At 38.1% G+C, this 18,483-nt stretch overlaps 1 protein-coding gene across 1 annotated transcript in view; it reads right to left on the bottom strand.

Annotated features, from left to right (window-relative positions):
* The window catches only part of NFXL1 (nuclear transcription factor, X-box binding like 1), a 104,113-nt gene that overhangs the window by 76,709 nt on the left and 8,921 nt on the right, over window positions 1-18,483 (bottom strand). The window contains exons 5-9 of the mRNA XM_075066748.1: window positions 7,900-8,078; window positions 7,508-7,669; window positions 7,249-7,349; window positions 6,460-6,574; window positions 5,908-6,032 (exon numbers count right to left, since the gene is read on the bottom strand). Coding sequence (XP_074922849.1) covers window positions 5,908-6,032; window positions 6,460-6,574; window positions 7,249-7,349; window positions 7,508-7,669; window positions 7,900-8,078 — 682 coding nt within the window. The remainder of the gene's footprint in view (window positions 1-5,907; window positions 6,033-6,459; window positions 6,575-7,248; window positions 7,350-7,507; window positions 7,670-7,899; window positions 8,079-18,483) is intronic.

Below are 18,483 nucleotides of genomic sequence, written 5' to 3'. Positions count from 1 at the left end.
GCAGAACAAGTGAATGGACTCCAGGGCAGGAGACAGCAATCCCTCCCCCTTACACCTGGGAAAGAACTAAAGAAAGAAGGGATAGGGGATTAGCAAAGGAGCTTGAGCTTTTTTTTTGCCTTTTGTTCAATTGAAAGATGGCAACTCTGTTCTCTTCACTGTACCATAATGCTTTAAGATGCTTTAAAATGCTTTAAGACTGTGCCAGTCAAAAATAAAAAAAGTTTTCTTTACTTCAATGTGACAAATTCAAAGTCTTAAAAAGTAAAATCAATGAAATTTTTTTTTTTTTTTACATTTTGTCTGACGGATCTCTTTTTAATTGGGTCAAATACCCAAATGTGTAATTGGTATACATTAGCTGTGCCATGTTATCCCACCCACATCAGCTTAAAAAATGTCAATACTAAAATCTCTCTTCTATTTCTGAAATATCTACTTGTAAGATTTAGAGGATAACTAGTCAAAAGATAGAGAAAGGGCCCAAAGGAATTGGAACTCCTGCTAACTACATTTACTCTGTTCTTCATCTTTAGAGAAAACAGAATTTTTAGGTCACCTAGTCTACCCCACTGCAAATTCAAGACCGCTCCTTACAATACGTTTACTTGTGTTTTGTCTAGTCTAGTTTTTAAAATTGAACTGCAGAGGTGAAAAATGTCTGTACCTTTGTCATTTATTTATGATGCATACAGATAATCTTACATTTTTTCTTTTACTTTGAGGGATGAAGGGTTGTCTTTTACATTAGAAGTAAAGACTCAGCATCTCATCTCCCTTTTGTTGGGAGAACGAAGGAAGGGGAAGGTTGCAGCTCACATGACAACTTTTTGTGACATCATTATTCAGGCCCTTCAAGAAAAATAAATTAGCCCCTGATATTTCCAGTGTTAGAAAAAAAGTTTTGAAGTGTCTGAGGCAGCCTTTGTATAGCATAAAGTAGCAGTGCAGACAGTAATTTTGCTCAGCAGACCATCTTTAAAATAAGTGTGCTGGAAATAAAAACAAACCCCAGTTTGTAGACTGAGTCAGAAACTCCACCTTCCTATGTTTGTCTAACACCTCACAGATCCTGGATACTACACTATCACTAATAAGACTGCTGAAAAGAATCCCATAAACCAAAATTAAGCCAGAAATTCACCCATACAACTCAAAACAGAGTCAATCTGGCATTTTAGTTAAAAATGACTGGCTGGGTCACTGAGATTGCCTACCAGTTGTCCTCAAAAACCAAAAAGGGAGAAAATAAAGACTGCTTCTTCTCCTCCTAATATCCTGTGGCTCACTTACTGCATTCAAGGACATTCTTAAGGAGGACAAACAAATGATGAACAGGAATATACAATTTCAGACCCCTTACAGACTTCCTCAGGTTCCACTTATGTATTTTGCTCTTTCTAATGATACAGTGGAATAGTTATATACTTATTTGCAGAGTCAAATCTTTAAAGAGATAGTTTCCATTTGGGCTGAGGTGTTTGCCTTGGCATATGGAGGAACATTGGGAGTTTTAGTTATAATAATGAAATAAGCAATAATCAGGCTACTTGGAGCCTCTTGACTGACTTAGTGCTCTCTCTACATACAAACTGGAAATTATGCTTCTATGCATATTTAATTTGGCCTCAGATCTACATATAGCACATGTAAGAGGAGAATTTTGAGATAAGGACGGCCTAAACTGATTTTTATAACCAAATTCTAGTACAGCCGCTTAGTGCTGCACCTGCATGTGCTGAACACAAACGTCAGAAGCAATGAATCTCTCTAATGGATGATTTAATATATAAGTGTCAGATTGCTAAATAATTGTATTTGGGAGTTTTCATGTCTAAGTTTACTAGCTATGAAATTATTTCAGAGTTGAGCACAGAATAAAACTTCTACAGCAAACTTTTGTGGTAATGATCCCACATGAGCATACTATTCTTAACTCATACTGTATACTTTTTCCATCGTGCAACTTTCCATCATTACATGAAATCACACAAACTGTATACAAACAAAATTCTCTGAATGATCTGAATTTTATTAGTAATGTGTACCTAGCCCAACAGTATTAAAAACTGTAAGCAAACCAGCACCTTGGTACAGAATTAAACATGTTCTGTACCTACTAGCATTGCACAGAAAAGCTGAGATACAGTACAAAAGAAAAGAAAAATCATTAAATGTGCTTTCACTACACACACCTCATTCTTTTCAGACATGAGTTCTTCTTTTATGTTAAAAGGAGAACAGCTGGGTTAAGGTTTAGATAGGCTGTCACCCTGTTCTTTAATATGCAAGGAGGCTTGTGGGGGGAAGGGAGAGGGAGAGGAGGAGATTATTTCTATTAATGTTTAGATGGAGATTTTCAAAGTCACAAAGGGTAGTTTAGGCACTGAAGTCCCAATGAAAGCAATAGCTGATTTACTTGGTGAGTAGCTCCCTTAAAACTGACTGAGCTGAAAAATCCACTAGGCACCCTCTAAAAGGAACTTGCCAACAGATTAGCTCCTCAGATCAGCAAGAGACACTTTCTGCAAAGGCTATAGATGTTCTGAGACTTCTGAACAATGTGACTGTCAATTCAAACCTTCAAAAACATGTTGAAATAGAAGGGGAAAGCTATTTCGGGAAAAATGGAGATAGTTAATATCAAAATATATTCCCAACAGCACAGTTTAAGCAACCTCTATTCTTCAGTTTTGGAATTTGCCACAGAATCTACCCTATGTGGCAGATTCTGAGTTTTAATTATTAATTAGCTAGCCCTTACAGTTGAAAGAAAGCCTTCCAAATGTGAAACAAAAAGGTATGTTGATCCAATGCTACATTTGTACAAGAATATAAATAAATTTGCGATCAAAAAACTGAAAAAGAGCCAGATTAATAGAACTTTATAATGAATTGCTTGTTAAGTTTACTGTTAAGTAGCATATTGTTAACACTCACCTTTCTCGTGCATTGTGCTTCTGGCAATCACGAAATTATTCGTAGCACTTTGGTCTTCACAGAGATACGGTTTATGACATGGCATGCGTTTAGTATGCTTTCAACAACGACACTGCTTTTCAACTTCCTGGGGGGGGATATGAAGACACATATAAGTTGGAAGCTAAAAGATGTTTCTACTAAGAACCGTAAGGCAAACTGATCAACTTATTACAACTATAATATCCAGAGACAACACTGTGTTAGGTCACATGATATCAAACATATGAGACGCTGTCGCTGCTCCTGCCAAGCTTACAATTCAGGCTTACAAGCCTTATTTGGACTCTCTTTGCCAAATACCATATGTTTAGCTAGTATACCCACAGTTCAATGGTACTCAAGATTATCTGAAGGTAAAAAATAGAAGGGATGGGAGTAACCTTAAAGCTCAAAAATATGAGAGAGCTATTCCATCCATAAGAGGACAGAGTGGAAGATGTACAGATGCTTACTAGATGAAGGCAACGCGGTGGTTGCCATTAACTGGCCAGAGGTGAAGAACACAAAAGAGATAGCCAATAAGATTAACAACAGTATGAAGGGCAGAGTATGACGAATGCAAAAATTGTCATCTTCCTGGCCTAAGTAAACAATAATAAGAAAACATCACCTTCCACCCAAGTCCCAACAGACTTCGTTCCTGAATGTCTGTTCTTTTATAAGCTTAAACTCACGGGAATGCAGTTCTAAACAAGTCTATAACTAAGAGCCAGAAACTGAATATTCTTTAAAAAACCACAATGGCGGCCTTATGGTCTCTAGTTTCAACAAAATGCCATGCACAGAAAGCGTATCTGCGCTGAGCTCAAGTATACAAATCACTTGCCATGACTCTCTGAGCTGTTAATTACTGAACACAGAGCACGGGAGGGTAAATTAGTACCTTGAAATGGCCCTCAACTGATGTTGCTTCGGTCGTAGACAGAATCATCATAACTGGTCTGATGACCATGACTGGGCATAGCAGGGGAGATAGATAAAAGTAAGGAGACTAGTAGGTGACTCATAATCAAATAGCATGAGTAAGAAATTATTAACGCCGCAGCTATCCTGGCCCAGAACTGCTCCTGGGTGCTATTTCATCAATGTCCAATTAGCTAGCAGGAATGTGGGAAGCACACTTATGGCAAGTTGGAGGGAAACCTCCTCTCCAAAATTACCCTAAAGTGTTTGGGCAAGACCGAACTACTCACTGCAATTGTAAACAGCACCACAGGACTCCAAGTTGCACCACAATTTATGACAAGGGGCAACGAACATACATCTGTATGGTACTTATACAGGCCTCCATTGACCGTATAGTATACTGAGCACATCACAATCTTTTCCTGTATTGCCCATCCTAACAACCTTCCAGGTGGTAATACTTGTACTATTATCAACAATTTTACAGAATAGGGAATTGAGGGAGACAGACTATGAGTGACTTGCGCACAAGTCTGTGGTGTGCAGGGAACTGAACCTGGCGTCCCTAGGGACGCAGGCCAATGCCCCTAGATCACGGACAGTCCTTCCTCTCAGGTCATATTATATATTAAAAACAACAAGCTATTCGTAATAGTAAACAAAAAAAATTTTTTTGGGTTTTTGTTTATTAACCTGTGTTTATTTAAATGCAGTTTTTTTCCTTCACATTTAAATCGCTGATGGACTACATAAATAAGAAGTCACTTTGATTTCTAATTCATGTCTTGGAAATTATTATTTGGGTTAACACATCTACCAGTATGCTAAAAAAAGAATTCAACACTGGAACTTAGTGGCAAAAAGAACTTTTTGCCATTGTCTAACTACAAAAGGAAGGGAACAGCCCTCCTGTGTACAATACTATAAAATCCCTCTGGTCAGAGGCACCAAAATCCTTTTACCTGGTGACACCTGACCCAAGGACGATGAAGGGGCAAGATATTTTCAAATCTTGGGGGCGGGGGGGGAGGCTTTTGTATTCATGTGCTCTTTATTTTGGGGTTGTCTTCTTGCGTTCTAAGAGGACCAGACATCATCCATGCTTCTCCAAATCTTTCTGAAACCACTCTCTCATATTTCAAAACTGGAAAGTAACAGCAGGCAGGCATGTTAGATTTTATTCTTTGTTTTCTCAACTCTGTAATGTTCCTTTTGCGATAAGAGATTGGTACCTCCGTTGCTGTAATTTTGAAACCTAAGGGCTAGAGGGGGTCCTCTGGCTCTATAAATCCGATTACCCTGTAAAAATTATTGTCCATCTGATATTACAAGAGCATGATTAATTTCTTTCTTTAATTAAAAGCCTTCTTCTTAAGAACCTGATTGATTTTTCCTTGTTTTAAGATACAAGGGGATTGGATCTGGACTCACCAGAAATTGGTGGGGGAAAGGAGGGGGGATGGTTAAATTCTCCTTGTGTTAAGATCTAAGGGATTGGATCAGTGTTCACCAGGAACTTGGTGAAGAAGTCTCTCAAGTCTATCCAGGGAAGGGAGTTAGTATTTGGGAGTGGTGGCAGCAAAACCAAATCTAAGCTGGTAATTCAGTTTAGGGGTTCACATGCAGGTCCTCATATCTTTACTCTAAAGTCCAGAGTGGGGAAGGAACCTTGACAGCAGCCCACATATTTTAAATTTTGGCCTAAAAATAGTTCTCAGCATCACTTTAGCAATGTTAGTGGCCTATTCATAGTGCTACAGTGGAAGATGTGCATTACCCACACAGAACTTCCAATTAAATTTGCTCAACTACCAGTTAAAACTTGCCTTTAATATGACCTTCAGTAACTGGTTAGGTACCACACAAAAAGTAATGCATTTTTCTGAACACATTTACCCAAAGAATCTGGTCTTAGATGGGTGCTTTTAGTGACAGATATGCCAGCTTCTTAGGAGGCAAAACCTTTATTTAAATTACAAAGTATTTAAAAGCTACATGTTGGAAGAGATTAAAACTAACCTGTCTACAAATTTCACAGGGACCTCGATGACAACGCTGCGAACACCTATGGATTCCACATTCAAGAACTTTGTCACAACTATCTCCACAAGTAGGTACATCTTCCGTACAAGGCAAAAAAAACACTAAATAAAAACAAGATAGCACATGTACTAAAGAAAAAACACAGATACATCTAGATATACAGTTGACAATTTGACCTGTATTTTCTAGCTTCACCCTCTCATACTTAAAGAAACTCTACAGAAATTATACAAATTTATTGAATTAAGTTAGCACCTCTCATAAAACCATAGTTAAATTAAGTCAATATCAAACTTGTAAAGAATCAAGCAAGAAAGTTATATAAAACTTGCAGCTTTCATTGCTTATTGGAACCTGCTAAGTAACTGCACTGCGGAAGTAAGCCTTTGCCAAACACTACTGAAAAGAAGGTTTATAAACCTGAGCTACAACAGTCTCCTGTAAATTCATGCTACTTGGGACATGTTTGAATATTTGAAGTCTATTTCAGCAAATAAATGTGCCTCAATAAGAGGAAAAAATCCTTACTTGATTTCCCACATGGACAGGGTCTTTTCCCAGATCGAGGACATTCTCCACAGGGACCAGAGTGACAAATTTGTTCACATGTATGATTACCACAAGGCAAAGTTCTCCCACACACCTTAAAGAAAAAAAATAAAACTACAATAACTCAACAGCTGACAGTGACCAATTTAACAAGATAAAAGGATGCAAAATCCAATGGGACTGTGAAGGAGAAGGGAGATTTTCCTGAGCTTTGAAAGTATACTTAAGTTACAAATTAAAATCAGACATTATGCGCTGTCTCATGAGAGCACTCATGTTTTGCTTTCCCTCAATTTAAGATTTTTACAACCTACAGTCTCAGTTGTAGCTCTGAGCCACAAATATTGAATCATTCTTAGAAAACTGATTAAGCTTAGTTGCTACTAGTAAATAAGCGAAGCTCTAGAGCACATATTAAGCTGCGTTTCATACTTTTTAAGATGGCAACAGAAGTCTTACTCTCAAAAGAATCTAAAAGTTACTCAAAATGATGGGAACTGAAAGTAAAGTTTACTACTGTCATAAGCAAGCAGAATTGCAACAGAGTCAACAAAGCTGTGAATACTAATGTCAGAAGTGAACTGGACCCATGTAAATGTATCTGTCTTCAAATGACTGCTGCCTAGATTTGCGTGTGTATGTTTAAAAACACACACCTTAAAAAACAAAAAACCTTCTTAACAGGTAACTTTTTAAAATTTTCCAGTATAGTAAGTTGCCCATTTTCTTAAGATAAAGATAATCTAAAAAAGCACTTCTGAAACATACCTGCTCACACTGCCAAAATGGACTTGCACAAAGTCTTTCTGCTATTTGTCTACCACAGACACACCTTTGTTTACTGACTCGTGGGCAAGACTGACAATTTCCTAAAAATAAGTGATTAATATAGGATTTAATTGTGAGGTGACAGAGGGAGAAGAATTACAATCATTTTTTTCCTTTTAATTAGTTCATACAGGCAAGCTTCAACTCTTCATAACTGATGCAAAACTACTCTCTGAACAATTTAGAAGATCAGGTCTACCTGGGTGACAAGGATTCTCACAATTGTGCTGTCCACATGGCAGTTTTCGACCACATGGCAGCTGACATGACCATTCTTTGGTACTGCACCTTCGCGGAACTGGTTTAGCCTTCTTACAGTAACAGGCTATTGCGACCATCTTTGGGCAAGGAGGACAAGGACCTGAGAACGGTTAAAAGGAAACAATAAAATTAACATTTCATCGCTGGCTCAATAATTCATTTCATTCTCCTTTCATTAGTGTTCAGTAACTTTTAATAATGAAATTCCCCACAAATATTCACTTTCTCCTATTTATTAAAGTTTAAAGTCCAGTGTCATAACTGATTTTAAGCATGATAGTTTTCATGACTAATTGTGAACAATTAATCAATAGCATAGAAGAGACTTACCCGGGTGACAGAGCAGTAGGCATTTATGCCCACATGGAGGTTTAAATTCCCTCTCACATACTTGGCCACATGAGTGAGGTACCAGCCATGGGTCCAACTCTGGATCTTCTACCTTCCCACAGTAGCAGTAGTATCTAGTGGGAGTTTCAGATCGTTTGTACTCAAACCTACATTTTGGACTGACAGGTAAGAAAAGAAAAACGGATAGTTTTACTAATTCTGTTTGGCAAAGCAATACAGACATTATCAATGACAGATTTTTGCCCACCCTGGAAAAAAGCTGTATGATTTTTTTTAAAAAAAGGCAATACAATCATTTTATTTAGATTTTTTTTTAGTTTGATATTTAAATAAAATTGTTTAAAAATAAAGCTGTTCAAAAGAAAATCTAAACTTAATATAAAATGTGTTAAGGCATAAATTTATAATCTCTTAAACCATTTAAATAAAAAAATAAATATGATGAATCTACTAGCTTCAAATCAGAAACTTTGAGTTAAAGGCTGCTTTTCTATATAAAGAGAGTAGAGAAAAAACACATCTAGCTTTTGAGGTCAAACTTTACAAATATGACACAACAGGTCACCCTAAGTAACTTAGGAGCCTCTCTCATTTCAGGTATTTACAGTCCAGTTACTTCTTAGGCATATTTGAAAATCTTCCGAGGCTAAACAGAAATAATCAGTTTTATTAACGGAACAGAGTGCTAAAGTATAGTCAGTAAATTATTTAGTTGTAAATGTGAAATATATTTTGATAAGCATATGTATCCAAAACATTTAAGGTTTTGTTTAATAAAAATAAATGTTATATGCTGTTGTGTGTTTAATTAAATTCCAGTTACCACCCTAATACTGCTTGATACGAATCATGACCAAAAAGTTAATAAAGCAATATTACATACCAAAATGTACAATTAAAAATCTGAAAATATTAAGTAATGTAACTGCTTAAATAGATGCATCTAGTTATAGTGTACCCTCCTAGGTAGCAAAAACATGTGAAATATAGTGTAAAGGCTCTATTTAACTGTAAATCAACATACTGACCTATTGAGGTCCCTTCCAGTCCTACCCTTCTATGATTCTATGTTTTAATGGTCATGTTAACCAATGAGAATACATCTTTCTTTAGAAGATAATTGAAGTACAAATGGAAAAGCCGATTAAAATCAATTATTCAAATTGAGGCTAATCGCCGATTTAAAATCAATCTACACTGCTTTTTTGCAATTGTTTCAGTTAATAATGATATACTGGTAGTTAAATTTATAATACACCAGGGTGGCTGCTACATACTAGTTTTTAAATGCATAATCTCACTATGATGAATTCTTCAGGCCCCCAGCTCCACAATACTTTTTCCATGAACAATTGTAAACTTGAGAGCATTTAGTATAGCAAACCTTTAGAATAAATATTTTACACCTCAAGTAATATCCAAATACGTCAATTTTATTCCAAAACAGTCCCTGTAACAAAATTACTTCCTCTGCATGTGACCAAGAACAGTGACATTAAAAACTGGGAACTCTTACTGGATTAGACTCCTAAGATATGCAAATCAAAATCTATACATTAAAAATATAGGTCTACAAGAGATTTCAAGTTACAGTAGCCTAACAGCTGGGACTTGCTATAGTCAGTCCTTGAAAAGTATCAGTAGACTTAGGGACCAACGACAATCCACAACTGCAAGGGCTATAAACAAACATAACAGGTGGTATAAGAGTATAAAGATCATATAATTCTGATTACTACCTTGCTTGTTTCTCCCCCCATTTCCAAATGGTATATATAATGTCCTGCCTCTTTAAATGGTGGGCACTTTGTACTCAGAACAAAGCCTCACTTTTGTTACCAAAATAATGAAAGTCTCCACAGCAGACAGCTGTGTTTAAAATCAGTTCCTTCTTTGTCTAGCTCCTTCACTGCTCAGTCCAAATATAACACAGGCAACAAGGATCTTCTAACCCACTGACTGCCCAAGAAGCAAAAAAAGCAAATAAAGAAAGTTTTCCTGGGGAAGAAAGTGTCCAGGAGGGCACAAAGTCCAACAGGAGAGAAGAGAAACGTTGATGAATTAGGCAAAAACCGTAAAACATAGGTAATGTGCCTCAAATAATCTGAGCAATTTGTAGTTTATAATTCCATTCTAGAAGGACAAGTTTCAATATTGCTGATAGTAATGGGTCTGAAGGCATACAGATTGCTGTGTGACTTCTTGTCTCCAATTATGCCCAGAAATGCCATAATTACAGAAGAAACAAACATTTCTCTCCTGTCTCATTGAGGATAGCAGAATGATACTGGGTCCATCAAGGAAGCAGAGAGCGAGTAGTACAGTTCATTGCTGCTCTAAAAAAAGAAATCTAAGTGCTGTCATATACACAAACATTAAGTTATGCCCTATGTGACCAATTTGTCTCTGGATTACGCAATGATCAGATCTGAAAGAAGTTACTGACTGTATCACTGCTAGCATTCAAGGCTGTTGATGTAGTTATTGCTATGGAAACTTCAGAGAAGGAGTCTCTGAAATTTAAAGCAAACCAAGAAATACACCCCCTAAATTGGCGAGTCAGAGGACCACAAAATGTACGGAATTTCCATGTGGCCATCATATGCCAACTATATACACTGAATTGCTAGGCACACCAGGTCATTTGCAGGAAGTGCCAGAAGAAGAGAGACATTGTCATGACCTGTTACATAATTCAATGACCAGCAACACAGAGTAACCATCCGTCCAAGAAGAGACCTATGAAGACTGAACCTAAGCAAAGACGGAAGTCAGAAATTAACGTGAAAAAAGACAAAGCTCTAGTGACATTCAGTGAGTCCTAGAACTGCATGTTACCCGAACTTAAGCAAGAGATGGCTCCTGGGTTACACCCTTGACTGAGGGAGTTCCTACAAATATGGAGCTTGATACTGGAGTGGACGTCTCAAAAGGTTTAAGAGATTTAAGGAGAAAAGTTAATTCCAAAAAGGGAGACTCCAGGTGAAAGTTCAACAAAATATACAAGGGTAACACAATTGATCGTCCATGGCTGAAGGAAAGTATCTATGATTATTTGGCAGAACTTGGCTTGAGAAGCTGACTGTATCAAGGTAATCACAGAATACCCTGAAACCTTCAAGAAATACTGTACAATCACTCCAAAGTTTTTGAAAAAGGACTTGGACAAATAAGCAACCTGTCAGTGAAGCTCACTGTTAAATCTGACGTACAGTCAAAATATTGCAAGCCCAGAGTTGTGCCTTATGCTCTGAAGCCTCCAGTGGAAGCTGCTGTGGACTATCTAGCAAACATCGGAATCTTGTCACTAGTTTCACACAGTCAGTGGCCTACACCCATTCTACCAGTGATCAGGAAGGATGGCTCCGTCCGAATTTGTGGAGATTTCAAAGCGAATCCAATTTTATGTGCAAACCAGTATCCACTACCTCCTATTGAAGATTTGTTTGCTACTATTAGCAGAGGACAGTGTTTCAGTAAATTGGATTGCTTGATGCATACCTACAAATAGAGAGTGATCTGGCATCTTGCAAATATCCCACAACACGTGAAAAAGCTTATTTTGCCATATCAGGTTACCTTTTGGTGCCACATAGGCACCTGTGCTGTTGCAGAAAGCTACAGATGAGATTCTGAAGGGACTGAATGGAGTTCAATGCTATTTGAACAACATCCTCATTACTGAAGGGATCAAGAGGATCCTCTTCAAAATTTGGATGCTGTTTTGCAACATTTTGAAGACTATGAACTGAGAGAACATCAAGACAAAAGTGATGTTTTCAAACCTTCAGTTCAATACCCTGGACATGTAATTGATGCCAGGGGCTTAAAACAATCACCAGAAAAAAGAAGGCAATTCTTCAAGTGCCACTGCCAGAGAGCATGTCACAATTCCATTCATTCTTAGGACTGCTTAACTACTATTGTAAATTTCTGCCTAATGTGGCAAGAGTGTTGGTACCTTTATATGAACTGCTAAGAGAAAAATAAAAAGGAAATGGACTAGAGAATGTGATTGTGCATATAAGGAACCAAAGAAACTGCAATGGCTGTCTGTCCAGATAACTTAGGTTGACTTAATATTGTAGTGTAGCCTTGCCCTAAGACTAATATTTTACCAGCACAAAGACCACATCATTCAAACCTTTCTTTTCCCCCCATAACAACTCTAACTGTTCAATCACTTATGAACTATTGCCAATATCTTAATGGTTCACCATGGTCAAGTGATAACTGAATTTCCTGACTTTGGTAACTCACATTTCAGCCATAAGGCTTTACATCTTAAAAATAAAAAAAGCTATTCTTTGGTTCAAAGAACTAATATAGTAGGTAACTGCACACAGACAAAATGAGTAAACCTTTTACTTATATAGAATTATGCAGCTGAATAACTGTAGCCATTGTGCATTTATTCAAATGTGTAGATAGGTATACACAGTTAAACTATCCTGACAGGTAATATACTGCTCTCTGACAATACATGGTTTCCACTTAAACATAATTGTTTTTCAGCTAGCTTCCATGCACACCCTTAGCAACTCCCAGCATTTTTCACTAGCAGTTATGCATATGCCAAGTCTGAATTTTAAAAACAAGTTAATTCACACCAGACTTAGGCAATACACTTACAGTTGCCTAGTGCTGCATCAAACCCCTCCCGTATGGACGGTAGATAAACTTAAGCTACTAAAACCCAGAAAAAGCAGAGTTAAGATAAAGAACTTAAATGTTTGAAAACCTGGAAATAAAGAATTAATGTAACCCTTTCACATAATCCCCTTCCAGCAACCGTAACTCTACCCTCCCTAGAGCTGGCAGTACTACTAATTATGGTTCTGCACAGTCTGTTTCATAATAAGCAGACAAATTACTAATAGTGCCATTTCTACTGGATCCCAAAAGGATTGTATTCCATTATTTACCCGCATGTACTCCAAATGCCTTTCAACAAAATAGACGTAACCATACCAAATGGTGGAGGGATTAGTTGCAGCAAGTTGCCAAAGTTGACACTGCCAGATATGGCAAGCGCCTCAAGGGATTGAGAATCCCTTGTTTCTGCACAGAATTATGGAAGTTCTCCAAAGAGAGAACCAGAATAGTGTATTCCTGCCAATGAGATTTTTAGCAGCCTGGTAGCACACACAACAGAGCACCTCAGTGCTCACTTGAATTATGTGAAGGTTTCTCTCTCATGAGTATGGAAAGTGGTTAAGTACAGGCCAGGCACAGCTAACTCATGTTTGCTAAGCTTGACTCAAACATAATTTCTGCTTTAGTGAACAGGCTGTAACTGTTTCTGTTACAGTATTCAAGGACCACATTCTCACTGTACTCAGTATTACTGGCACTTTTCATCAACAGATCTCAAAGTGTTTCACAATCTTGTATGAAGAGGGCCACGTCTGTCAGGGGAGAGCTGGCGGGTAGTTCAAAGAGGGTAGTGTTAAGACTAACAGCTATGGAGGTGGCATTACAAAATTAAGGGACTTCCTGGGTTTCAAGAAGTTTGAGTTTGCATTACCTTAACACTGCATTTCCTGCTTCTCAGAGACAAACATTTAGCCATCTTCCAACGTTCTGGAAGCGCGCAAAGCAGCACTAGGCAGCCCTATCTCTACATTTCATTTTTTTTTCCTCTCCCTCTACAGTGCATTTCTTTGGGGGGTTTGTTTTTTTTAAGGGTCTGAAGGTGGCTGGGGCTGAAATACCTGCCCCACAATGTGGGGAAAATCCCCACAGCCAGTTAGAAGAAGCCTTTTAGCAAGGCACTAGAGTTCTGGAGCCTGTGGATGTTAGGGTCTTGGACATTTTGGGGTGCCAGCGATTCCTGTGGAATGGGACAGATGCAGTTAAGGAGTGAGGCAACCTCTGCCTCGGATAACATTGTTCTGTGTCACCAGAAAGGGAGCTACTCTTCAATGAGCTATGGACACTTCAATACACTTACAAACAATTTAGTGGGTACTAAACACAACGGTGGTTGGGTTTGAAATATGTTTTAGAGCCGTGGTTTTCAACCCGTGGGACTAAGTCTAAGGGGTTCTGCAAAAGGCTGTCATTACCACAGAACAGTGGTTTTCAACGTGGGGTCCATGGACTATACTTAAAATTTCCAAAGGGGTCCACACCTCCATTTGAAAATTTTTAGGGGCCTGCAAATGAAAAAAGGTTGAAAGACCATTGTTTTAGACTAGAGCATAACAAAAACTCTCCCTTCCTCTTATTCTTACAAAATGAGGAAAATTCTATCAAGTAGAATTTTATCAAACTTTTAAGGCAAAATATCTGTACTTAGAAGAAGTCAAAAATGTCAGTGAAATGGTCACTTGAAATAACACACTAATTTGCTGTAGGAGGCGGCACTGTCAGCCTATGCAACAGCTGAGGTGGTTGCCAGGTAAGAAATTTTATATTTAACTAACATGTAAAGACTGGACTGCAAATTTTTGCCACTGCAGGTTAACCATCTGTAGAATGCGTCATATCACAGCTCATCTTTATTAGGTTTAGTGGTGGTGATAGGAGAGATTTTGAAGTTGATGAGTAAACATTTTAAAACTGACACTGTACCCCATATTGTTCATAGTGATTCTTCATAGCAACCTAGTTCCTCACTAGGCTTTAAACTAGGTTTGATGGGGGCAGGTGATCAAAGCCCACAGGTAAGTCAAAAACAGGGAGACCTGGGAGAAGGGCCAAAATCTGGGGGGAGCATGGGCTGTTATAGCAGAAATAAGAGGGAGAAAAGAGAACTGGAGAGGGAAAATTAAATCAGTATCTTACATGTCTGTATACTAATGTGAAATGCGGAGAATAAGCAGGAAGAACTTGAAATGCTAGTAAATAAACACAACTATGACATAGTTGGCACCACAGAGACTTGGTAGGATAATACCTAAGACTAGAATATTGGTATAGAGGGGTACAGCTTGCTCAGGAAAGACAGGCAGGGAAAAAAGGGAGGAGGTGTTGCCTTATATATTAAAAATGTATATACTTCGACTGACGTTGAGATAGAAATAAGACAGACTTGCTGAAAGTCTCTGGGAAAGGATAAAAGAGGAAAAACAAGGATGATGTCATGGTAGGACAGAACACCAAACCAGGGAGAAGAGGTGGATCAGGTTTTTTTTTTAAAAAAAAAAAAACTAACAAAATCATCCAAAGCACAGGACGTGGTGGTGATGGAGTACTCTAACTACTCAGACATCTGTTGGGAAAAACAATACAACAGGGTACAGATTATCCAGTAAATTCTTGGAAATATATTGGAGACAATTTTTCATTTCAGAAGGTGGAGAAACTACTAGAAGGGGCAGCTGTTCTAGATTTGATTTTGACAAATAGGGAGGAACTGGTTGACATTTTGAAAGTGGAAGGCAACTTGGGTGAAAGTGAACATGAAACGGTAGAGTTTGTGATTCTAAGGAATGGTAGGAGGGAGAACAGCATAATAAAGGAAGAATTTCAAGAAGGCAGACTTTAGCAAACTCAGGGAGCTGGTAGATAAAATCCCATGAGAAGCAAGTCTAAGGGGAAAAACAACTGAAAACAGTTCGCAATTTTTCAAAGAGACATTATTAAGGGCACAAGAGCAAACTATCCTCTCTCTCCTACGCAGGGGGAAGTATGGCAAGAGACCAACCTAGCTTAATCAGATCTTCAATGATCTAAAAACTCAAAAAGCAGGGGGAGGGGGTGCCCTACAAAAAGCGGAAACTCGGTCAGATTACAAAGGATGAATATAAACAAAACACCACACGTATGTAGAGACAAAATTAGAAAGGCCAAGGCACAAAATGAGATTAAACTAGCTAGGGACATAAAGAGTAACGAGAAAACATTCTACAAATACATTAGAAGCAAGAGGAAGACCAAGGATAGAGTAGGCCCCTCACTCAATGAGGGAGGAAAGACAACAAACAGATAATCTGGAAATGGTAGAAGTGCTTAATGACTTCATTTTGGTTTTCCCCAAGAAGGTTGGTGGTGATTGGACATCTAACACAGTGAATGCCAGTGAAAATGAAGTAGGATCCGAGTCTAAAATAGAGAAAGAACAAAGTCAAAAATTACTTAGACAAGGTAGAGGTCTTCAGATCACCAGGGCCTGATGAAATACATCCTAGAATATTCAGGGAGCTGACTGAGGAGATTTGAGCCATTGGCAATTATCTTTGACAAGTCATGGAAGACGGGAGACATTCCAGAAGACTGGAAAAGGGCAAATATAGTGCCCATCTATAAAAGGGGAAATATGGACAACCCAGGGAATTACAGACCAGTCAGCTTAACTTCTGTATGTGAGAAGATAATGGACCAAATAATTAAGAAATCAATTTGCAAAACACTGGAAGATAATGAGGTGATAAGTAACAGTCAGCATGGATTTGTCAAGAACAAATGGTGTCAACCCAACTTATTAGCTTTCTTTGACAGGGTAACAAGCCTTGTGGATAGTAGGGAAGTCATACATGTGGTATATCTTGACTTTAGTAAGGCTTTTGATACTGTCTCGCATGACCTTCTCATAAACAAACTACGGAAATACAACCTAGATGGAGCTATGATAAGGTGGGTGCGTAACTGGTTGGAAAATCATTCCCAGAGCGCAGTTATCAGTAGAAGGGCATAACGAGTGGGGTCCCACAGGGATCAGTTCTGGGTCTGTTCAATATCCTCATCAATTACTAAGATAATGGCATAGAGTGTACACTTATAAAGTTTGCAGACAATACCAAGCTGGGAGAGATTACAATGGCTTTGGAGGATAGGATTAAAATTAAAAATGATCTGGACAAACTGGAGAAACGGTCTGAGCTAAATAGGATGAAATTCAATACGGACAAATGCAAAGTACTCCATTTAGGAAGGAACAATCAGATGCACACATACAAAATGGGAAACGACTACCTACGAAGGAGTACTGCGGAAATAGATCTGGGGGTCATAGTGGATCACAAGCCAATATGAGTCAACAGTGTAACATTGTTGCAAAAAACAAAAATCCTTTCGGATGTATTAGCAGGAATACTGTAATCAAGACAAGAAATAACTTCCTCTCTACTCCACACTGATTAGGTCTCAATTGGAGTATTGAGTCCAGTTCTGGGCATCATGTTTCAGGAAAGATGTGGACAAATTAGAGAAAGTCCAGAGAAAAGGAACAAAAGTGATTAAAGGTCTAGAAAACATGACCTATGAGGGAAAATAGAAAAAAATGGGTTTGTTTAGTCTGGAGAAGAGAAGACAGGATAATAGTTTTCAATTACATAAAAGGTTGTTACAAGGAGGAGGGAGAAAAATTGTTCTTAACCTCTGAGGATAGGACAAGCAGCAATGGGCTTAAATTGAAGCAAGAGAGGTTTAGGCTGGACATTAGGAAAAACCACTTCTGACGGTTAGGAAGTTAAGTACTGGAATAAATTGCCTAGGGAGGTTGTGGAATCTCCATCCTTGGGGATTTTTAAAAGCAGGTTGGACAAACACCTGTCAGGGATGGTCTAGACAATACATAGTCCTGCCTTGAGCGCAGCGGATTGGACTAGATGACCTCTCGAGCTCCCTTCCTATTTTATGCTTCTATGATTCTATATTATATATATATATATGATATGATTCTGACATAGCTATGATGCATTTTATGCAAGATAAGTCATGTGAGACATCACTGGAAAGGATATGACTTCCTGAATATCATCATCCTATTTGTATGCATGTATCATTTTTGTATCCAAAGTTATGAATATTTACTATGTCTCTGCATTTCAAAAGTTGTTATACGTGGGGAACTCCCACTAGACAAGACGCTTTCAGTCTAGACAGTGGGTGGGAAATGGCCCATTACGAAATGCCTTAGGAGAACGCCTAGGAGCCTTCCTGAGAACACTAGAGACAGCCTCCAAGAATGGCTGCTAGGACTCTGCAAGGACATGTAATGAGATCTTGTCTCTAGATGCCATCTTGAGATGTCAGCGTTTTTCCACAGATCAGCCTGGGAAAAAGCTTTGAAACAAAGGATTCCCACCTTATGCAAAAGCTATATAAGGCAGTGAGTGACATCATCTGGGGTTCTTCACTGCCTGCACAAGAAGACTCCTGGAGATACCTGAGGAACAAAGACTGAACTGAGGGAAGTGCTGAAGCCAGACTAAAGGAATTTTTAGCCTGTGAATGGAACACCTGGGGATTCCAAGCTGTAAGCAAGTGCAACTTGCCTCCTAAGAATCTGCAGCCTGCTTGTATAATCTCTTAGGATGAGAATCTGCTTTTCATATCCAATCTATTTAGTATATTAAGCTTAGTTTGTGTTTTTTGTTTATTGGCTAGAAAATCAGCTTTGATCTGTTTGCTAGCCCTTATAATCACTCAAAATTAGGGCTGTCAATTAATCGCAGCTAGCTCACGCCATTAATTCAAAAAATTGCAATTGCAGTTTTAATTGCACTGTTAAACAGTATACCAATTGAAATTTATTAAATATTTTGGATGTTTTTCTACATTTTCATATATATTGAATTCTGTGTTGTAACTGAAATGAAAGTGTATTTTTTTATT

Source organism: Chelonoidis abingdonii, chromosome 5, assembly GCF_003597395.2.
Source record: "Chelonoidis abingdonii isolate Lonesome George chromosome 5, CheloAbing_2.0, whole genome shotgun sequence".
Taxonomy (NCBI): domain Eukaryota; kingdom Metazoa; phylum Chordata; order Testudines; family Testudinidae; genus Chelonoidis; species Chelonoidis abingdonii.
This window is presented reverse-complemented; position numbering and strand designations above follow the sequence as displayed.